Raw genomic sequence first — 23,104 nt, 5'->3', positions numbered from 1 at the left:
GAGCATCTCAGCAGTCACACTGTGACATCATTTGACGTTCCGTGCTCCAATTTCCACACCTTTGTAGTAGGAGTAACATCACGTCCCTACTACCTGATATACTTTTTCATGGTAAAGGAAATCATGGACATAAAAACATGTGAAGGGAAATGCATCAAGTCACCAAGTCGCAATCAGCTGCCAAGCATTGGGGCTTGGGTGCATTTTTCTGGACTGCAGCTACATTGGAGCAACATGATATCAGCTCCAGTGCAGAAAAAGACTGCTTGCCAGCAGCTATGGTGGCGCCAGCCTGGCGGGTAGGTCAGAAGTCTGGCCAGCATCAAGGCTGCACTCTTTCTGTCCTTTGAAGGCCTTGGGGAAAGTGAACCTTTCCAAACCCATTTGGTGTCCCCAGGCCATGTTCCAGGATGGCTTTGCTAAGTTGAAAACTGACTCAAGTTATTTCTGAACAGAAGTCAAAGTCTTTTTTTCAGGTTGCTGAAGGAGTTTTTCTGGCTCTCTCTTCTGACTCAAAAGCAACTAAAAAGATTTTACTCTGGCTTTTTTTTTTTTTTTTAAGATCAGCTCTGGGGCAGAATCTGAACATGAAAGGTTTCAGTTGGAAAAAAGAACTTTAAGTTCTAAGTGAATATCAAGTATGTAGCTTCAAGTGCCTTCGCTTTGCAAGAAGAGACTCAAATGTTTATTTATTTATTTGTTTATTGCTAACACTTGAATTCCCTGGAGTCCTAGAGGGGCTAGCACTCTTCCTTTGAGCAGTGGGTGTGTGTTCAAGCTGATGCATGCTGGGTGCTATTCTCACCAGCACCCTGTTCTGCTCTGGGTGTGTCCCTGATGTCCATCCCCCATATCAGAGGTAGAAGGGTGGGTCTCCCTTTGCAGGCAGCGACAGTGAAGTGTGTGGGGAGGTGCTCTTCCCTTCTCACTCCTGCCCGTGGTTCTCTTTCAGGTTGACAGGCTAATGGAGCTGCATTTTAAATATCTGGGTGCAATGCAAGTGGCCGACAAGAAGATTGAAGGGGAGAAGCATGTATGTATCCCTGCCCACTTCTTGCAAATTCCTGACACGCTCCATTTGGTCCCTTGTGTGCCTTCTCTCTCTGCACAGGACAGCTAGACCAAAGGTGCCTCTACAGCCATGGGCCACCTAACATGTCTTAAGGGCAGAGCGGAAAGCCACTGTGGTGTACATATGTATTAGTTTCTGTTATTGTTGTTTTGATCAAATACCAGAAAAGTTAAGGGAAGAGGAGTTGGTTTTGGCTCACAGTTTGTAGCTGCACAGTCTATCAGTCTGTAGGCATGGCAACAGAAGCTTGAGGCAGCCAGTCACAAAGAAGGAAGAGGCGAATACTGGTGCTTAGCTCTCTTTCTCTTCTTTATTCAGCCCGGGACCCCAGTCCATGGGATGGCGCTGGGGAGGCCTTCCTTCTGAAAACACCCTCATAGTCATACCCGGTGTGCATTTCCCAGAGGCTCTGAACCTAGTAAACAGTCATGGTGTAACGCCCTTCTGCAAGTGGGGAGCTATTAGGAGGAAGGATGTAGTAGGACTGACCCAGGTCACCCTAGGAGTTTGGGACAAGACCCTAGGCAAGCACAACTCTCAAAAGTACCCAAGTACAGTGCCAGGATTTGGTACCATAGTGACCAAGTTGTTGAAGAAGTGGTGGTGGGGAGGGGGATTCTAAGGAAGGAATCCCCGGGGAGGAGAGCAGGAGGAAGCTGAGAAGTCAGTAGACCCAGCTTTGCATTCGCAGACGGTCCAGGAAATAAAGGCTCCATCTCTGTGGCCAGGCCAAACCCTAGACTGCATGGCTTACCGTCTTCTGCTCCTACAGCTTGCTGAGGGCCATGGGCCTGGCTGGGTTTCCTATTCTTCTGTTAGGTGGCCTCCATGCTTCTCCCCTGCCTCCATACCATTCCATCTGCAGCGCTGTGGCTTACTCAGCTCACATCTTAATCAAGGCAGGTTGTCACATTCGCCAATTGTCCAGTCTGTCTTCTGTCCTGCAGACACTCCCAGGGTGCAGCCGTAGTACGGTATGATCGCCTCCCTGCTTCCTGCTGTCTGCAGGAGGCCCTGAGTTTCCTTGTGATCTTGATTTTCTGGCTCTCGCAGTTCTCGCCTTGGAGGGGCATTTTGAGGCTTTGGAGCCTCTCTAGCAGGAGTGTTTCGGCACCCACCCGAGTGGTAGGCAGAGCTCATCATCTGCTCTGCACAGCTACACTGGAACTGGGGAATCCGGATGTGGGACCCTGAAACCTGTTTCTTTGCCATTTCCTGCCCAGCGCTCCCTCTCTGCCATAAAACACACCCCACCTAGACAGGCCAGTAGACTATAACTATTTCTCACTCCGTGAGTTCCCTGTGATCTCTAGGCCTAGTAAGTGCTCAGGTGTTTTGCTGATTGATTGAATTGATTGATAGGCACTTTCTTCTTTCACATAGAGATCCAGCTGCAAGATAAAGGCAGGGACTCTAAATGCTGAGCTGGGCTTAGACACCTAGGCCAGCTCTTCGGCCTGCTCCTTCGTCTCATCTGATACTTGAGGAACACTGAGTGACTAGCAGGGTGTCATAGTAAGGAAGCCTTTCCTTGTAGACACACATGTAGGTTCTCTAGCTCTGTGTGGGAATAGCCATGACACCACCCCTGAGAGAACCTGCTGGAGCAGGTTTTAAGTGGCGGAAGAAAGCCTGCCAAGCAGACTCGCCACTTTGAAACTGCTGCCCGTCATGACTTTCACTGCTCCTCGTGTGCCTCCTAGGTCCCTCTACCTTAATACTTCACCCAGTTCAGTGGGCCATCCTTTGGTAACTGCTGTTTTGACAATGGGATGGATTAAAAACCTAAAGAGAAGACCTGAGGATGCAGCTCAGTCGGTGGAGCGTTTGCATGCACAAAACCCTAGGGTCAATCCCCAGCACCATGTAAACTGGATATGGTAACATTTTCATTTAATCCTAGCACTTGCATGGTAGATGCAAAAAGACAAGAAGTTCAGGGTCACCCTCAACTACATAATGAGTCTGAGGCTAGCCTGGGCTACATGAGACCCCATCTCAAACAAACAAGAACAAAAACTACCTAAGAGGAAGGAGTTGTCCTCTGGGGAGGGGAGAAGATAGGAGAGGCCAGGCCTGGTAGAAAGTGGCACATACCTGTGGGGAATCAGGCCTGGGTTTCACACCATCTCCGCTACTGCTGGCTTTGAGCTCCTGAGCAGCTAACTTATCCTCTCTACCTAAATGAGAATGGCTGCTCCTTTCAGTGACTGAAAACCGAGTATAAGCGTTTGCAAAGTCTCTGACTCACTGAGAAGCTGCTGCCGTGTGGCCCGTCATCCACTGCATTTCTGTGTCACTTAAGCGAGCCAGCAGTCCTTTCCCTGAGCGCCCTTCCTGCCTGCTGTCCCAGAGGAGCCACCTCAGCCAAACGGTTGTGCTGGCACAACCAGGTCTTTGTGTGAGGTGGAGCATAGACAGTTGGGCATTGGGGGCGGCCTGCATGCCGCTGTTAGGGTCCTTGGCGTGCTTCCCAAGATTACCCATTATGTGCATTGAAGAGGGTGTGAAATTGATTAGCACTGATGGAGAGTGACGGCTGCAGCCGCTCCCCCAGCCTCCAGCAGGCTGCTGTGTGCCATAGACTCGGGCCCTGCCATTCATTGACAAACATCTGTCTCCTTGGTGCCAAGGCCGTTTTGCTGGGCACTGGCAAACATTCCAAGGCCATTAGTGCTCAGCAGCCTCGTGCTGCTCCAAAAGCCAAGGCAGGCGGGGCATATTCATGAGTGGTGTTCACTGCCAGCACTTGGGCTCTGTCTTGGCAGATGAAGCCGCCTCGTGGGTGTCATGTCACAGAGCCACACAACCTCCTTTTCACCCCTTCCTCCTGCTGTCCTCTCTCTTAGGTCATAAACAGTTGGTCTCCCTACCCCCCATTACAGATGTCCTACCACCGTGGGAACTCTACAACACTGCTGATGTGAACACTGTTTCTAAGGCATTTGTGACCCTCAGAGTAGTAAGAAATGAATGTCTCTCATTCTTCACCAGCCTGCAAAGATACCCGCTGTAGATGACAGAGTCAGATGGTAGCTTCTCAGTGTCTATTAGCCACCTTTCCCTGTAAACCTTTTTTCTGAGTGCAATGCACTTGTGTGTGGTTTGCACTTGACCGAGATTCAATGGAGAGAATCCAGTCATTGGTAAATGTTGATTAGACTCCTGTTCTGGGCCAGGGACTGAACCAGGCACTGGCCAAGGGCAAGAGGCCCAAGTGCCAATTAAAGACCAGGAGTGGTGTGCTGCTGGGGAGGGCTGGAGGTCCAGGGGCGGCTAGAGTCACCTTAGCCACTCTGTAATTCTTCCACGTGCACACCAGGTAGGGGTGGGGTGTTTGCAGTCTGCTGCCAGATCCTGGGACAGGACGGCGAGAGCCAGGGAGTTGGCCTCAGTGTCAGGCCTTTCCCTGGCTCCCTGGCTCCCTGGCTTTGGACACATAACTACACTGCCCCAGCCTGTTTTTTTCCCTTAGTGGCCTTTTATTTTTAAGGTGTTTCCATTTTTTTTCGTGGAAATTGTAAAAGTAATGTCATGTAGAAAAGCCGTAGCCCTACCCAGCACCTAGAAGGAGGCAGGGAACCTTTTGTTTCCTTTTCTCCAGGAGAAACCCTATTAACTTCCAGTTTGGTCTGACACTAATCCCTTTCTCTGCCTCCCCACCTGCAGTCCTGTCCTCCTGCTTGGGTCTTACAGGTAGTGCCACATGCAAGGTCAGAGCTCATTAGGTGTGATCCCTTCTCGAAGGGCATGGTCCCTGATGCAGAGCTTCTCCCCCATAGCTGGTGGGGAGTGTGCTTGTTTGCTTCCTCTGCGCCTGTGATCTGTTCTGAAGATTTGCGCCCTGATGCTGAGTCTGATAAAGGACCACTGCCCTTGGGTGTTGAGGATGGATGGTACTCCATACCTCAGTTGTTCCATAACTTTCATTTTTGCCCCTAATGTTTAATTTAAAAAAAAAAATAAAGCCAGGTGTGGTGGCACATACCTTTAGCCTAGCACTTTTGGAGGCAGAGGCAGGCAAATCTCTGAATTCGAGGCCAGCCTGGTCTATTGAGATTTTACACAAACAAGGTTATTACACAGGAAAACGCTATCTCAAAAAAACAAACAAATAAATATAAAATCAAATAAATTAAAAAAAAATTACTCCACCATTGAAAATACACACATGTAGATTTGGCTATAGTTGCAGCAGTACTGTAGGGTTTGGTTGGTGGTAGTATTTGTGTTGTTTGGTTGGGGGTAGCATTTGTATTGTTTGGTTGGTGGTAGCATTTGTATTGTTTGGTTGGTGGTAGCATTTGTATTGTTTGGTTGGTGGTAGCATTTGTATTGTTTGGTTGGTGGTAGCATTTGTATTATTTGGTTGGTGGTAGCATTTGTGTTGTTTTGTTGCTTACAATGCTAGAAATGGAAGCCAGGGCCTTGTACCTGCTGTGCAAATGCTCTCCTGTGGAGCAGTATCCCCAGTCCTACAGAGGTATGCAACTAAGGAAATCCATGTGTGCTTAGAAGCATGACTGGACTCTTCCAGCACCAGGTCATTTTATGCATTTTCAGTTCATATTTTATAACTACAACAGTGTGTAACTAGAGGAGAGTGCCATCCATGCCTTGGGCTTGTGCCCAGTGTGTTCAGGCTGTAGTCAGTGTCCTTGAGATCCAGAGTGAAGTTGGACATACCCCAGGGGCTCCTGGTTAACAAGATCTGAACTTTTAAAGGCCATGTAATGCTTCCAACTCTCCTAGCAAGCAGCAGCCCTCGTGATCAGTAAATATCCAGGGTGCTTGTCTCAGCAGATTTCACTGGGCTCCCCAAACAGGCTGGAGCCCAGAAAAGACCAAGATCCCTGTGGGTTCAATGTGCAGAAGCTGCCGTCAGAGCAAGACGTAATTAGATAGGTGCTGGCAGGGATTTCTGAAAGAGGGAGGAGAGCCTTAGAGAGAGGCTTTTCTTTCTTAGTTCCTGGGAAAATTATACTCAGCAGGTTTATTCAATAAAGTGTTCTCACCACATACTTTGCACCGTAATGACTTACAAATTGCATGCTAATTTTGCCACAGTTAAATCATTCCAGGCTTTATCCTGCAAAGAAAAAGATGGACTCTATAATGAAACAGTATCCACAGGATTTGATATCTTAAGCAGACCAACTGTTTCTTCAGCATCCAGAACTCACTTAAAGACATGGGTGAACGGGGTGGGGTGGGGTGAATGTGTGGGGTGTGTGACCCTGAGCTCCAAGTGAACGATGCAGACAGTGAGAGCCCGGCTGCCACTGTTCTGCTAACTGTCCTGGAAGCCTCGGGAGCAGCCTTTAAACAGGAGAGCACATCCTGCTGAGCGTCCTCTCAGCTCTTCTTTAAACCAGTGTCTCACAGACGCAGTGGGAGAGGGGAGAGCTTCGTAGTAGCTTCCCTTTCTCCTACCCCCTCTGTTGGATGCCCACAATTTCAGGCCCGGGCCCCTTTGATGTCTCCTGCTTCTCTGCCAATCAGTCACCAGAAGAGAAGTCCGCGGATCTGAGTTCTGGATCCACACCTCTCCCACCTGCCTTACAGTGTGGCTATGTGCACTGTTTTGCCTTTCTGACCCTGGGTCCTTACTCAGTAAAGCTAATACTTCACCTCCCTGCCGCCTCCCAGGCCTGTTGTAGGGTTTGCTAGGATCAAGGTTATACCAGGACCTCCCACGCCTGCAGGCTCACAGCCTGGTGTCACCCATAGGCTCTTCTGACTCTTGAAGTCAAACCTAGAATCTAGGTTCCCTAAACTGGGAACACTCTACGGCTGTTCACCAATGTAATACATTAGACCTAGAAGCCATCCACTTATGCTCGCCACACATCCATCAGGCAGGCTCTTCCTGCAGTGGCCTCCTCCATCTCCCTTCTCACTGCCAAGGGCTTCATTGCAGGTGACCGTCATCGCTTCCTTTTGCTTTCACACGCCACCCACCTAACTTGTCTTCCTAGCTCTGGGAGTGTAGAATGAGCAAGGCTGCTTGTGGGGACCTGGCATGTGCAAGTGTGTTATGTGTTGTCAGCCTCTTCCTATGAGCAGGGCCCAGGCCTGGGAGTCTTGGATTCTTCTGGACCTGCCATCCGTTGGCTGTGCACACATGCGCACGTGCAAACACACACACACACACACACACACACACACACACACACACTCCTAGACTGTTTCCCAGGCTCAGCGTTCCCCAGCTGAGAAGACACAGTTTCTAGGCTACCTCTCCAGCTGTGTGCCCTATTTTAGAAGCTTTTGGTGGAAGGGCTTGTTTGGGGGCGTTTGCACCTCTCTCTATTTACCACTTATATTTCCCAGCTTGCCTTGGGCTTGGAGAAGAAGCTGGCATCACTGGGTGATGGGGTGCCCTTGCCTGTGCCTATAGGACAGGCACTTCCAGTTGGGGCTGCATATTGAGGCTCGCAGGGCACTGTATTGGCTTCACAGCACCCTCTTGATGACCTGTCCTCTTCCATCAGCCAGGGACAGCTCACTGCCTGTCAGGGGCAGCTTAGAAATGGCAACCTCAGAGCACTCGAGGGCTTGTGACCAGAGAGAGGCACATGGGAGGCTGGTGGTTCAGTTGTGCTTCCAAAGACAGATTAACATTTAAAGTGGAGCTGCAGCTGAAAGGGAGAACACAGCAGCCTGCAGTAATAGCACCTTGACGCTCCATATTCCACCTCCGTGGTGTCTTTGGCGATGAATCTGTTTATTTTAGCAACCCTCCGACAGGCGTATGCTGCTGGGAACTGCAATCTGTTCCACTTATAATACACCATTCACTCAATTACCATCTAAAATTTTATCCCAGCCCTCTTGCACGGAATGAACAAAACAAAACCTATCAGAGTGTCTTCTCACTGTCTCAGATTGCATATGGAATTTTCTAGTCTAGCTGTATTTTCCCTACACACCCCTCACACCCACCATGCTTTTACAGTGTCCCATGACTGCCAGCAAGCGTTAAAGTCTGCTGTGTGGCCAAAGACGGTCCTCAGTTTCTGGTCCCCTGCCTGCACCTCCCAAGTGCTGGGATTACAGCTGTATGCCAGCCCAATGGGGTTGCTGTGGATCAAACCCGGGGTTCATCAGCATGAGGTGGGAGGCACACATTCTTCAGCTGGAGTGCATCCCTGCCCTCCTCTCATTCTTAAGTTTCTTTACTGGGAGAAAGACAGGCCACGAAGCCCTGTGTTTAATGCTCCTGATGTACGTTAGTTCCCACATAACTTAAACACAGTGCCGTGGTGCTCACTGGCTGATGCTGGGGCGGGTCCATGCCAAGACTTAGGAAACACAGGCTTGGAGGCAATTTGTGTGCCCCTCTGCCCTGGCTCCACCACTCGCTCAGTCACGTTCTGTGGCCAGAGGGGAGACCAGAGGTTCCAGTGGGTACAGTCTCAATTCTTACCTCTCGGGGTTCAGAAAAGCAAAGGTGACTCATCCAGTGCCTGGCACTCAGGAAACTGTGCCACTTTAGCTGAAAGTTAAAAGACTGAAGGAAAGGCCTTGCACCAGGGAAGCCTGCTACACTGTCTCTCACTGTAGGGCCGCGATAGTCACATGACGTGTCTCGGATTTTCCATTTGGAATCTGAAGGCGGCACCTGCTACTTGTACCCAACAGCTCGCACAGCAAGGAAGGCTTTGCTTAGGGAGCACTGCTGCAGCTGACAGCAGTCACTTTCGTTCCTTGTGTGGCATGACATAAACTCCTGCTTCTTTTGCTTCCCCTAAGCAGGGAAGACGTGTGTGTTCTGTCCCCAAACCCACAGCCCAGTATTATAATGGGCTACATAAGGTCCCATCCTGCACACCACTTTCTAGGCACTCCTGAAGCTGCTAGGGTGGCCTCCTGACCTTCAGAAGCCAGCCTCAGTCTCAGCTCTGCACGGTCAGGGTGGCAATGGGCATGCCTTTCTTGGGGATGAGCTGTTACCTTCTCTGAGATCTGCATTTGAAAATTCCACTTTCCAGTCTGAAAAGCTGTATGTTTGGAATTGAACTCTGATGAACTGCTGTTGGGGATGCTCCAAGGAAAGGGGAAGAGGAGCAAACAGAGCTTGGTGTTGCTCTCGTGGGTCTGTGCTTTCTAGAAAGCAACATGGAGAAGCCTTGCAGCACAGTGTCCTGTCCAGTTAGAAGGTCAGGCTGTAGGGGCAGTTGTAGCAGGAAGCGCTGTTGGGGCACTGGGCCATTGAGAGGAACACAAGCAGATGGCCCAGCCTCATTCCGGAGCCCTGTACTCTTTATCATCTTTGTTTGTTATTCTGAAATCAGCGCCTGTGTGGAGAGCACAGTTGCAGGTCTGCGTCCCAGTGCTGCCAGCCTGGCCTTGGGAGGTGGCCCTGCTTGAGCCAGTGTGTCTCCTACCCTGGGAAGTAAGGAGTGACTGTGCCTGACACCAAAGGCCACCTGCAGGGGCTCAGCTGCTCCCTTCAGTGGGTGGGTGGTCATTGTTCATACTGCCTTTTGTGTTCCTACCACATAGTAATGTATCAGAACTAAGTGAGCTGCAGATGACTGGGAGCTCATCACAGGATCCACTCCCCTGGTCCTTCCCACCGTCATATCCTTGTATGACACCAGCACTCACTCTCCAGCCCACCCGGCAGACTCCTCTTTACCATCATTTCAGTCTGCTGTTTTGTAGTGTTCTGTTTGTTTTTGGGAAAAGGTCTTATCATGTAGACCATAGAGAGCCACATTTTTATTGTGTATCTAGAATGTCCTATGAGATTCAATTAGATCCCAGCTCAGGGTCTCTGCCTGTCTCCACTCCCTAGGCCTTGTGTAGCTTCTAGGTTCCCACAGGATGCTTACAGGGCTCGTGTCCTGTACCATGCTGTCTTCAGAGATGCTTTGTTCCCGTGTGTTAAGCTCCTTACACTGTAGATGCCTCAGAAATGTATAGTATTGTTGGGTGGTGGTGGCACACACATTGAATCCCAGCACTAGGGAGGCAGAGGCAGGTGGATCTCTTCAGTTCAAGGCCAACCTAGTTTACAGAGTGAGTTCTAGTACAGCCAGGGCTACAGGAAGAATCTCTGTCTCAGAAAACCAAAGGGGAAAAAAGAAAGATGTGTGTACTGTCGTGTCTCCTTCTTTGACCCCAGCTCAGCACACAGAACCTGGCACAGTTAAGTGTGGGGTGGATGAACGCAGATATTCCTGTCCTTCCAAAAGCCTCCTCCTTCCCTTTTTTCTTCCCCCTTAACTTTTGATTTTCCTTTCTTTTCCCCTGCCTTAGGGTAATAATCTTGTTACTAGACACCTAGTAAGGCCAGGTCCTAAATTCCACTGTTATCATTTCCACACAGAGGTGAATCAGACAAGGGTCCCATCCTCAGGGAGTCTGTATTCTGTTAATGGGCAGTTATGTAATAATGAGCAATTTCACCTCCATGTGCCTTGGTTTCTGATTTGTACAGTGGGATTAATAATCCCTTTCCTCTCCCCTTTAATTTCACTCATAAGGACATGTGTGTATAATAAGACTTTAAACTCTATGACCATGTGGAAAAGCATGGTATGGGCACCAAATGCTTTTGTGAGTGGAAGCCAGGAGTTGATTTCCTTCCTGTGCCCCCCCAACCCCAGAGCAGGAAGTTAGGATCTGAGTGAGAAGAGGATGAGGCTCTTTCTATACTGTGGCTTCCGTGGTGCTCTGACTACCAGGTGAATATTAACAATTGCCAGATTGCCAAGGAATTGGCTACTAAATGAGACTGAGGATTAGTGGTGGTGATGCCTAGACAGAGTGGGTCTCCAGCCTGCAGCCCTCTGCGCCTTGTAGACAGGCCTTTAGGGGCGAGATGAAAAGTAGCCTTGTGTTGCTGCAGGCTGGCCCCCCGGGTAAATAAAGAAGTGCATTATCTGCGACTTAAGTGGTCTCTGAAGAGCTCCTGCTGGAGATTGACGGCCCTGTGCTGAGCCTTCCCATTCCACAGTCCCCTGGGCTCTGTCAGTGACAAGAGCCTGTGTTGTCAGAAAGAACCATAGCCATAAAAATAGCCCTGGAATTAGGAAATGGGTCATTGTCGTCACTGATGTGGCCCCCGCACTTGCTGTCTTAGACCGGTCCACAAGTCAAGCGCACGCCGTGTGTCCTATGTTCTCCGCTCTCAGGCTCACAGCAGCAAAACCTTTTTGCTGTAGCCTCACCCTGCTTCCGGAGTCACAGTCCACCCTGGCATCCACTGCCGACACGGATGACGACACAGACTGTGGCAGAGGTGTACAGGGAGGGGTCTTGTCGGGAGCTCAGGTGCCAACTTTAAATAATCAAGGAAGGCTTTCTGGGAGAGGTTGCTTAAAAACAGTCCAGGCTTGAGAGGCACTCAGGTCCATGTTGGGAAACATGAGACAAGCTGGGGGTGAGAATTCTCCCAGTGGTCCATGCTGCTCGTCCACAGATGGTGGGAGTAGGGTGATATTCTAGACGTGCCGCAGTGTTGGTCACAAGTGATGGGTAAAGCTGCTGATAGCGATGGGATGGTTTGTGCCTGGTATCTCTGGGAGCCTCTTTGTTGGGGATTTGTTTTTTTTTAAAATAAGAAGTGGCTGCAGAGGGAGAGAGGTACAGTCAGGCAGGTCTGGGAGAGAGCCTGTTGTCACTTAGGAGGTGTAGAGGGTGGTGGACTTGTGAGAAACTCTGGGAAAGTTGGATCTTGCCCCAGACACAATGGGAGCATGTGGGCTGAGGCAGGGTGCGGAGACAGGGACTGGGTTCTTGTGATTCAGAATGGAGGAAGGTGTGTCTTACTGCGCAGTTGCCTCTGAAGGCCCAGCAGAAAGAGGAAAGTGTGGGTCCACTGAAGCAGCTCATTTCTTGAGTTCAAGGGTGCAGGCAGCAAGGCTGCAGGGAAGGGCGGGGAGGAGTAGGGTGGAGGTAAGGCAGAGGATTTTACAGAGAAATGATGGCTGTGTGAGAAGAGAACCACCGCTCCCTGCATGTGTCATTGCACTGGCACTGTGCCCCATCCTTGTGCAAGTATGGCGTGTCAGGCATCCCTTGTGTGGGGGGGGGGGGCAAGTGCATGTGTGTATACATGTACGAGGGTCAGAGGTCAGCACATCTGCTATAATCACTCTCTACCCTTTTTTCTGAGACAGAGTCTCTCCCTGAAGCTGGAGCTCACCTGTCAGACTATCTGACTAGTGGGCTCCAGGGATCCTGTGCCTGCACCTCCACACCCCAGCACTGGTTGCAAGTGCACACCCACATGCTAGCTTTTTCCTTAGGTACTAGAGACCTGAGCTCAGGTTCTCATGCTGTGTGGCAAGCACACCTTTAATCCTAGGATGAGAGAGGCAGAGGCAGATGGAATGCTGTAAGTTCAAGGCCAGTGTGGTCTACATATGCAAGATCCATGATACAGAGAGACCCTATTTCAAACAAACAAACAAAAATAATAATCATGAGCTAGAGTTTAAAAAAGAAAAAAGCTATACTAGCTTGGACTATGCCCCTTCAGCTTTTCTGGGATAGAATATTCAAATGGATGAGATCATTTTGGCCTCAAGTCATCAGAAAGGAAAGTGATCTTTGAACTTGCCTGTTGTGGCCTCCATGGTCCATGCGGAATGAGGAATACCAGAAAGATGCTTCAGGACAGAAGGGCAGGTGGAGACAAGGGCATTTCCTTCGGTGTGGTGGTTATTGGTGTAGTGTGATCAGACTGGAGGCTTCAGGACAGGAGAAGGGCAGGTGGAGACAAGGGCTTTTCCTTCTGTGTGGTGGCTGTTGGTGTAGTGTGATCAGACTGGAGGCTCATCCTTTGCCTGTCCAAGCACTATCCGGCTTTGATCCCATGCTTGCTTGTTTTCAGGACATAGTGCGACGTGGGGAGATCATAGACAATGACATGGAGGACGAGTTCTACCTGCGGCGCCTGGATGCCGGGCTCTTTATTCTCCAGCACATTTGCTATATCATGGCTGAGATCTGCAATGCCAACGTGCCCCAGGTAGGAGGACTTCCTGGCTCAACGCTCTCTGTAGTCCCTTCTCCTATGGGTGGGGTGAGGATGGCACTGTACCCTGGTGATTTCTTCCCCATCCCATTCTTTGCCTTCCTTATTAGATTCGCCAGCGGGTTCACCAGATCCTGAATATGCGTGGCAGCTCCATCAAGATTGTCAGGCACATCATCAAGGGTGAGTTGGGTGCTGCTGGGTCACATCTCTGGGGGCTACTCGAGCTTGCCAAACCCTGTCAGTGTCCCTGGAAACCCGTGCCCTAGATATTCTGGACTGAGAGTGGCAAGCTCTTCTCCACTTCACGTGCCAGGTCGTCTGTGTCTAGCACAGACGATTAGCCTGTTGCTGTCTCTGTCTGCTTCCAGCGCCACACCATAAACAGATAAGGAGCACCAGGGCTCGGGACCATCTGCTGTTAAAACCTAGGGTGGGGAGGTGGCTCAGCAACAAAGGGCTTGCCACACAGAGAGTGAGGTCTTGGGTTCAGATCCCCACCACCCATGTACAAGGACTGGCACACACTGGGAGCTGTTGGCAGGAGGATCCCTGGAGCTTGCTGGCCAGCCGGTCTAGCTGAATCAGTCAGTTCAGGTTCACCGAGAGGGTACCCAGCTTCACCCTCTGTCCTCTGCATGCACACAGACATGACACCCCCACTAAAGCCAAACAAAGCAGAAAACAAGGACGTGGTTCTCAACTGCACAGTAGGGCAGAGAACAAGGACGTGGCAAGAAGCAGCTGGAGCCATGCAGCCTGTGACTCCGAGGTGGCATCCTAGCACGGCTTGCCTCTCCCCCGTGCCAGCGTTGTCCCTTTCCTTTGCTCACACTGAAGGACGTAGGAAGATGGAGCGAGGTGCTGCTGACTTTTTAGTGAGCACTCAGGGTGAACATACCTCCTTCCCCCATTTTCTGTAACATCTCTCAAGTGCCCATGGGTCTAGGTCTGGACCTGACCAGGCTAGAGTAGCTCTGGAAAAGTCTGTAGTCACCCAGTGAGCCTCAGTCACAGGCCGGGCTGTCTATACTGAGCGCACAATGCAGCAGCACCATGGGCCGCCTATGCACTACCTGAGCATGGTGGGCTTAGATGGTCAGTACAGTAACTCCACAGTTGGGTCCTGGTGGGTTGGAAAGCACAGACAGAGCCAGTTTCCTCTCTGGACCTTGATCTGCCCGCTGCTAGGGTAGGGGATTAGGCTACATCGACTGGGAGGCTTTGCCTTTCAGTTGCTCTTAGCCCCCTTGCAGGTCCACATAGAGAAGAGACGAGGCTGTGGGGCCAGTTCCAGGTCTGCCTTCTGACTCAGACTCCATGCACCATGGGGTTGAAGGAGGTGACTGTGGTGGTTGATGGGAGCTTTTTGAGTCTAAATAAGCTCAATAAATGATGGTCATAAAACATTAGTTAGATTCATCATCGCCATCAGTGAGGCTCAGCTGAAGGCCTGTGGGAGGCCTCACAGGAGAAGTGACATGAAGCTGGTGTGTGGGGCTGAGACAGTGGCATTCCAGGAGGAAGGAACAGTGTGAGTGAAAGCACGGCTGGAAGCCATATGCTTGGCACAGACGTGCCACACTGTGGGCATGGTACCTATTGTATCCATTCTGCTGATGAACAGTTGCAAGGCCTGGCATCTACTCTTTTCTCCAAAGAAGAGGGGTTAGAGGTGGACCCTGGGTGTTCCCTTCAGCATCAGAGCCCCGTGAATTGGGCTAGTGTCAGCCAGCCTCCTGGGGGGGGGGGGCTGTGATGCCTGCACCTCCAGCCTTTAAATGGCATTTACTGCCAACACCCACGTGTGCAATTAGAGCTTTTGATTACCCTCAGCTCTGCTGTCTTGCTTTCAGGCTTCTCTCTGCACCTCCATCCCTCTAGTCAAAACAGCGAGCTTCCCAGAAGGAAAAAGTGTTGGTGGGGGCTTGAAACGTAGTAGGTGGATGTTTTCCTTTCTGAACTGATACGGATACCTCAGGTCATTCAAAACATCCTGTTCAAGCCCACCTCTGTCACCATCTTACCAGCTCACCCTAGGTGCTGACAGTGTATCCGCTGAGGGTCTGGGCAGGGGAGAGGCCTGTGCAGCTGCTCTCTGCTGTGGCTTCCTCCCCCCACCTCTGACCAGACCCCACACCCTCCTTTCATGCCCACCTCTCTCAGCCTTGCCACAGCCTGCACTGCAGGGAGTCCCGCCCCTTCTGCCTCCAGACTGTCTTGACTCTGTCCCCTCCTCTCCATCTGTATTCCTTCCAAGCCCTTTATCAAGTCAGTAATTGTTTTTATTTATGTGTTTGTTTACTCGTTTGGTCTGTCTCGTGTGTTAAAATGGAAACTCCATGATGTAAGGCACTGTTCTCCCTGTTCACCGTGTCTCCTCCCTCCTGGGCAGCGGGGCTCATAATGGGAACCCACCCGTGTTTCCAACACTGCTCGTTAGAGCCCTCGACTGATAGGGGTTAGGGGAGCAGACATCCAAGGATTTCCCAGGTGAGGAGCAGGGGCCAGAGATTGGACAGGCTTCGGTGGTCTGGACTAGGTCCCAGCAGGTGGGGCAGCAGTTTTATGGCAGGTTATTAATTCTTTGGGCACATAGTGAGTTTGGGGTTCATGTAGTAACTGCATCACCTGTTTGCCAGCAGTCAGTGGACTTCTCACTAGAGCTCACAAGATGGTTTGGGCATTATTTGACGCCATTGGTGTTCAGCTGACAGTCACAGACCGGGAGCTAGACACCATCATTTGATTGAGGAAGCCTGCAGCATGATGCTGACCAGTATAATAAAAGGGTCTCAGTCCCATCCTGCAGGCCTGATCTGCCTCTCTCATGCCAGGGGGAGCCTATCCCTGTTTCCTGTGATCCAGAACCTGTGCCACATAGATGAACCCCAGACAGGGTACAGCAGGACCTGCAGGACTAGTCACTTGGCAGTGTGAGGTCAGTGCTGAAAGCAGAGGAACGCTTTAGTGACTTGGGCTGACTGTGTGCAGGCCACCCCATGAAGCCTGCCCTGCTCTCCTTTCCATCCCTGCCTCTCCCCTGCCTCACCATCATATGAGTGAAGAAACAAAGCCTCATAAAGGAGACCAGCTCATCACTCTGTCTGCTTTGATTTTAATTTTGTTTTTCAGTTTGGGTTGCTTCCTCTTTTTTTTAACATACTAATTAGATGAGAGCTTTTTTTCTTTGATTTTATGGCCTACATATTTCCTAAGTTTTGCTGGCAGCATGACAGCTGATGTATCCCTTGAGGTCTCAGGAAACCGCTGATGAGGCAAGCCCAGCAGGGGACTTTTCCCAGGGTTTTCAGTCCCCTTTTTCATGGTTTTCCTCCCTCCTTTTCTGTTGGGGGTGCCAAGAGCACGGGAATAATTGATGGCTCGCTCATTAAAGCCCTGCTTTCTGCAGACTGCTTACTCGGCGCTCCGGGTCCAACCATCCCCAAACAGGCAGACCTGCCTGAAGACCACAGGTCCTTGAAGGAGCTGAGAAGGGCAGTCCCCACTGTGGCCTCCTTCCTGCCTCCATCTTTGATACCTGGCACGGAGCAGAGCCTGTTCACTGCAGAGTGAGCCCTGCACCAAAGTGGATCTCCAGGCTGCTCTGTGACAGGCCAGAATCCCAACTCCACAGGGCGAGTTCCACACTGACCCCCCTCCCTGCTCATAGCCACACTTCTTGGATTTGGTTGTTTTGGCTTTAGAAGTTTGTTTTTACTTTATTGTTTTAATTTTTGAGACAGGGTCTTCTCTGTAGCCCAGGAAGATCCTGAACTTGTGATCCCCCTGCCTCCTGAGCAGCTGTCCTCACAGACCTGTGACATTAGGCCAGGCTTAACCACACCTTTGCCATGTATTACCTCTCGCCATCCAGAAGCCCTGGAGTACAGGGTGGTCCCCTGAGCACATGAGGACACCAAGACTGCTGGGGTTCAGTGTTGTCACCCATGTCCCACATCACTCGTGCCCATTATGAGGCTGGGTATCTAGGTATGAGGGCGTGTTCATTGCATGGAGTCCTTGCATCCTTGGCCTGGAGCTGGCAGCAGCCTAGACTGAAGGGCCAGCCATGGCCAGTAGAGCCTCCATACAGTGACGAGTGGTTATCTTACCCACCAGCTAAGCTGGCCGGTCGGGAGGCCCAGCAGCAATAGCAGCAGCTTCCTCTCTCAAGTTTACTTAAATTCCCCTGGCCCAGCAAAATGTCCTGCTGAAGCATGCCACCGGCCCCAGTGTTCTCAAGCAAGCGCGGTAGACCCGAGGAACCTGCCTTGGTCTGAGGAATGATGCTGGCCTGCCTATCCCTCCATCTTTCCTCATCCTGAATCTCTGACTGAGCTGTGTGCACTGGCCCAGGCCCTTGCCTGGAAAACAGCTTTTGCTCTGCCCTCCCTATCCCTCTCTCTCCCTCTCAACATAAACAGAACAGCTTGTATCCATGTCTGTGTGGTAAACCTGCTGTCTAAAGTTTGCTTTAATATTTATGCGTTCAGCCCTGCTGCCTGGGTTTGAGCTCCATCAAAGCCGGTATTCTAAGAGCATTTCAAATGCTGTGGAAGTAGGGAAGGGAGTTGATGCTGTCTCCCTCTCTCAAGTCCACCCCTCCTCCCCTTCCTTTCCCCAGTCCTTGGTCACCCTCTTCCCCACCTCAGAGTGCTCCCTTCAGCATCTCTCCTCTTCACACACATAGAAGAGAACTCTCCCAAGACCTCTAGGAGGAATCTGTTCAATATTTATCAACCACTGCAGCAGCTGAAATAACCAGCAGTAGCCAGCACCAAGATCTGCTCCAACCGAGACTCCAGAAACAAAGATGGAGGGAGGCTAGGGGCCCAGCTGTACTGTGGGTGCAAACTGCCAGCTGTAGGAGACAGTAGAGAAGCCCGGGCTGGGTCCTTGTACCTGCTTCCGGGTATGACCTGCTCCCTGTGGGATGTGTGTCTGAGAGCTGCTCTATGACCTGACAGAGGAGTGGGGTCCAGCCGGTCCACCCCACGCCTGTCCTGGCCACTGGGGCCTTGGCCACAGCAGTGCCCCCAGGGCTGCCCCTGTGGAGCAGCTTCGGGAAGCCCTAGAAGCAGGCAAGGCAGAGTGTTGCTTGGGTCAGCAAATGCCACTTTGGGGACCAGACTCACCCCTACTTCTTTTCACCGCTCACATTGATTCGGGATGAATTCCAACTCCTCTCGCAGCTCATACTTAAGCAAGCTGCCTCCGTTCCTTTGAATCCTCAGTTGCTGCTTCTGAGCAGGACTGGCCCTTCAGCCTGCCTGTGGTTGTGGTTGTGGTCGCTGGGGTTAAATCAACCACATCTATAGAACCTGCCACCCAGTAAGTGTGACCATTCCAAGATTAGGGCCTATGAGCTGGCCTTGCCTCGCCCTGCCATAGCCTGATTAAGGTGGCTATGGGGACAGGGCATTCATAGTCTTGACCGAGAGAGCTCAGCAAGGGGCTCAACACAGACTTGTGCTTTCTGTTCTGTGCATCTGGGATGAGGTCTCTCCAAGGAAGTGACTTGGAGTATCCATTGAGAATTAACAGTAGAATGGTCACACTGGGACAGCAGAATATATGGCCTGGTTATGACCCCAGAGTTCTTCACGTACCCACAGACGACCAAGCAGGATCTGCCGCATGCTGCCTGGAGCAGGCCTCCACTGGTCTCTTAGGTCTTCAGCAAGCTTCCCTTCCCCTCACAGCTTCTGGTAACCATCATGTATACCCCATCTGGAAAGCAGGCATTGCAAAAGCAAATTCCCATCTCCCTCTCTCTCTTCTCTTCTTCTTGCTATACTAGGGACTGAATGCAGGGCCTTGCCTGAGCCAGCTAAGCATTTTAGCGTGCACGTGTGTGCGCGCATGTGCACACACACACACACACACACACACACACACTTTCTTATTAAAAGCATCTGAGTGAGATCCTGCATTTCTAGGATGTTCTCACGTGATGTCATACTGCTGATCATGTCCCCACACAGCAGAGCACAGAGCAGAACTTACATACCAGGCGCTTCTCCTGCCTATTTGTGCTACTCTAACAAAAGGCTTGAGACTGGATTCTTTATTATAAAGAAATCTATTCCCTTGAAGTTCTGGAGACCAGAAAGCCCAAGACCAGAACTGGCCTTTGGCATCTGAGAGAGAGGCCAAGAATGTTGTCTGTCCCCGTGTGGCAGAACAAAGGGACCTTACATGTTCCCCAGGGCCCTCGTATAAGAGTCACATCCCATCCATACGGGAGCTGGAGGCCACAGCGTGAACTGCTGTGAGGGCCCCAGAGGCTCAGGCACATTAGTGCCTGGTAGCTTTGTACTGAATGACGTGCATGAAGGCCGAGGACAGGTGTGCTCCGAGAAGACTTGAGCCTGGACAGTCAGAGAGCCTTGAGGATTCCAGCGACAGCTGCCGCAAAGCGCTGCCCCCAGTGGCTCCTGTTGCACACTGAGACTTGGGAGCAGTATGGAAAGACACAGCTCGGGACCACATACATGGTCCAGCCTAACTCCTGTCCTTCTTCCCTAGAATACGCGGAGAACATTGGGGACGGCCGAAGCCCTGAGTTCCGAGAGACTGAGCAGAAGCGCATCCTGGGCTTGTTGGAGAACTTCTAGAAGACTGGGCAGAGTGTGCCTCGGACCCCTGGATCCCTCCTGGAAACCGTTTTACACTTGTGTGACTTGAAAAAGATTAAAGCTAGTTTTGGTATCCTTGTGCTGACGTTCCGTGTGAAAGCCTCCCCCTTAGCTCTCTCCCCCCACTCCAAGGCAGGCACAGGCTTACCTAAGGAAGGCCAGAGCTGGCCTCACCCTAACTCCCCTCTCATGGGGAGTGGGAGATGTAGATGGTAGGCCAGCCAGATTTGACTTGACACTGAGCGGCTGACGGTGACAGGAGGGACGTGCTGGCGTGGCCTGTGTAGGAGATGTTGGTGCACTAAAACCCAAGTAGCGCTCTATGCCTGGCACTGCAGGTTCTCGGGGCTGCAGTGGCAGAGTATTATCCTCCATAGCAGCCACAGGGCTCCTGGCCCCCTGTAAGAGGGCCTGCACTAACCTGAAACGCTAGTGTTCAGCCATTGTCTGCACTCAGTCTCATGTCCTGTGAGGGCGTGTGGTTCAGTGAGGCCTTTGAGAGAGGCCACAGTCACCATCTTTATTTACATTAGAAGTCTGTTGAAATTTGTTATTAATGATTTAGTGTTGTTAATTACTACGTTAGACTTCATTTTAAGTGTTCAATGGTAAAAGTGCCCTCCCCCCGGCCCCACACTCAGTACTAAGCATAGCCTGAGACGCATGCTGGGTGGGGGTGCTGAGTGTCCCCACAGATAAGAAGGCCATGTAGTCTCAGGTGGCCAGGTGGTGGTGGTGCACACCTTTAATCCCAGCACTCAGGAGGCAGAGGCAGGAGGATCTCTGATTTGAGGCCAGCCTGGTCTACAGAGCAAGTTCCAGGACAGCCAGGGCTACACAGAGAAACCACAAAGAAACAAACAAAAATATGAGAATGGCCTGGTGCTGGTTTTTTAAGCTCCTGAGAGGTTCTGAGCCTAGGGGGCAAGGGAGTGATAGCAGGTGACCCCCTACCTTACCCAGCTGTGACCCATTGGATGTGTGGTTTTGACCTCTTGTGACAGACATCTTCAAAGCAGGCTGCGCAGTGTCATGGTGCTCCTGGGAATAAAGAGCCCATGATGGCAGATGTGATGGGCACATTCGGTGCTGACTTCTTTCATTGTGTGTGGCTGTGGCTTCGGAAGTGTGGTCTTAGCTCCTGGCTGACGTGAAAGCTCCTCCCTCCTGCAGACATCACACCTCAGAGGAGAGTCCTCCCATGCCAGGGCGTGTGGAGCCACTTTGTGCAACACAGGGTTTCCCTACAGGAAAGCACAAACGCTTGGTCACCAAAAAAGCTGTAAGGAATGCCACACCTTCACACAGGCCATGGGTCACCATGCCACACGATAGTGCTTCTTACTCCTCACTGAGCTCCAAGGAACCACCAAGCACACTTGGTATCAGTCACATCCACGTGGCACCCAGTACTGGAAGTACAGACAGAGCCACCCTTGTGTGTGGGCCTCTGGAAGGCTCGTAAGATGGAGAAGGTGTGTTCCACCATGAACTGGGCATCCCAGCAAAGCAGCAGAAGCAAGTTGCATGCCAGGTCCTGTTTACATCACTTCTGTGACCATCATAGCTACATGCAATACCTGCTTCATGTTCACTGCGTTGTAGCTATGCCTCCTCACTGCAGCCCTGTAGGCCTGCCATCCCCAGCTGTGGGAAGCCAATCCTGAGGTCTCACAGTTACCCAGGGCTCAGGTCCTGTGGCCACTGAGCCACAACCCACATTCACCGCGGGTCGTGACTCTCTGCTACACTCCTCCAGTGAGACACACTCACACCCACACCGCGGGCTGTGACCCTCTGCTGCACTCCCCCAGTGAGACACAATCACACCCACACCGCGGGCCAGGCCGTGACCCTCTGCTGCACTCCCCCAGTGAGACACACCCACACTCACACTGCTGCACCCCTCCAGTCTCCCAGTACTGACTGATGCGATTTTGACCCATCTGTCTGTCGATGCGAGCTTTAATGAGTCCACAGAACAGCGATGCATGCGACCTATGGAATCAACGGCTTTTCCAGCTAAAGTTGGCGCTCCTTTGATCATCACTGGTTCAATACTTCTTGTATTTTTTTACCTTTATTGGTTTTTAACCGGATAATACTTACACATGGTATCAGAGTTCAAAACTTAATTTTTAATTTTTTTTTATTGATTGATTTTATTGAGCTATACGTTTTTCTCTGCTCCCCTCCTCTCCCCTCCCTTTCAACCCTCTCCCATGGTTCCCATGCTCCAAATTTACTCAGGAGATCTTGTCTTTTTCTTCTTCCCATGTAGATTAGATGTGTGTATGTCTCTCTTAGGGTCCTCATTGTTGTCTAGGTTCTCTGGGATTGTGTTAACTGAACAATTTTAACTCAGTATTTGGAGAAGCTTGTTTCATTACAAATTGAAAACACTGAGTATTCCATGGACACAATTAGTTCAGAGCTAAGCCACAGCTACTGCCTACATGCTGTCTCTTTGATACAGTCACTGGTAAGCACATCACTTTCTGTTGGTCTGAATGTGGTCAGCTAGGGTCATGGCCATTGTGCATAGTAGTCAAAACTTAATTTTAAAATATTGCACCAAAAGCCTCCTTATTCCTGCCACCCAGCCATCTTCTCAACACGTGGACAGCACTGTCCAGCATGAGCTCCCAAAGGCCAGGCCTCACCCTCAGGCAGGTCAGGGAACCGGGCTTCGCAGATCTCCGCACAACAGTCCTCTGGCAGTGGCTCTCTCCACTTGCCTGTCCTATTGTCCCCAAAAGCCCCTCTGCCAAAATAAGTCCCAACTCAGCCCTTCGTCTCTCAAGGGCTGTGCAAAGCCCTGGGATTGGTCCCCAGGGCCCCACACCTACACACATGCACACATTTCACAGGTGAGGAGTGGGCCCCTTTCTGTTGGGTGTGAGGACAGAGGGAGTCCAAAGCCTGACACCCGCAGAGACAAGAGAGTGCACACTCCTGGGGCTACGGAGCCAAGGGACTCTAATCATAGCACCCACTGCATAAAGCTGAGACCTCCAAATGCAGCATAGTCCCGTGTCTTTCTGCTGTCTTAGAGAAGCCCGGGCTCCTGGGCTGTGGCCCTAGCTCCTGAGGCTGCTTCACAGAGCAGCTTGTGCCACCTCTGCTCTGGAAGGTCTCCCTGGGCTCCAGTGAAGGCCACCTCTCTTGTCCTGGGGTCTGAGCTCTGCATTCTTGAGATTTGAAGCTCTCTTCTTGCCCGTCCCATGTCAACAGCTGAGTGGTCCCAGAGCAGAGCCCTGCAGAGACGATATTCCTTTTCCATCCAGGTGTGATCTAAAACCTTAGAGACTCCTAAAAGGAAAGTCATGGCTGCCTCCTTCACCGGCTGTCATGGTGGGGGTCCGCAGCAAGGATGGGCAAGTCTAATTGAGAGAGATT

General features: G+C 51.1%; 1 protein-coding gene across 1 annotated transcript in view; it reads left to right on the top strand.

Moving 5' to 3' along the window:
* Positions 1 to 19,788, top strand: part of Ctnnbl1 (catenin beta like 1) — a 164,034-nt gene extending 144,246 nt beyond the window's left edge. The window contains exons 13-16 of the mRNA XM_005363017.3: positions 953 to 1,033; positions 12,921 to 13,058; positions 13,175 to 13,247; positions 19,596 to 19,788. Coding sequence (XP_005363074.1) covers positions 953 to 1,033; positions 12,921 to 13,058; positions 13,175 to 13,247; positions 19,596 to 19,684 — 381 coding nt within the window. The 3' untranslated portion in view covers positions 19,685 to 19,788. The remainder of the gene's footprint in view (positions 1 to 952; positions 1,034 to 12,920; positions 13,059 to 13,174; positions 13,248 to 19,595) is intronic.
* The last annotated feature ends 3,316 nt before the right edge of the window (positions 19,789 to 23,104 follow it).

This window comes from Microtus ochrogaster, linkage group LG8, assembly GCF_000317375.1.
Source record: "Microtus ochrogaster isolate Prairie Vole_2 linkage group LG8, MicOch1.0, whole genome shotgun sequence".
NCBI lineage: Eukaryota > Metazoa > Chordata > Mammalia > Rodentia > Cricetidae > Microtus > Microtus ochrogaster.
This window is presented reverse-complemented; position numbering and strand designations above follow the sequence as displayed.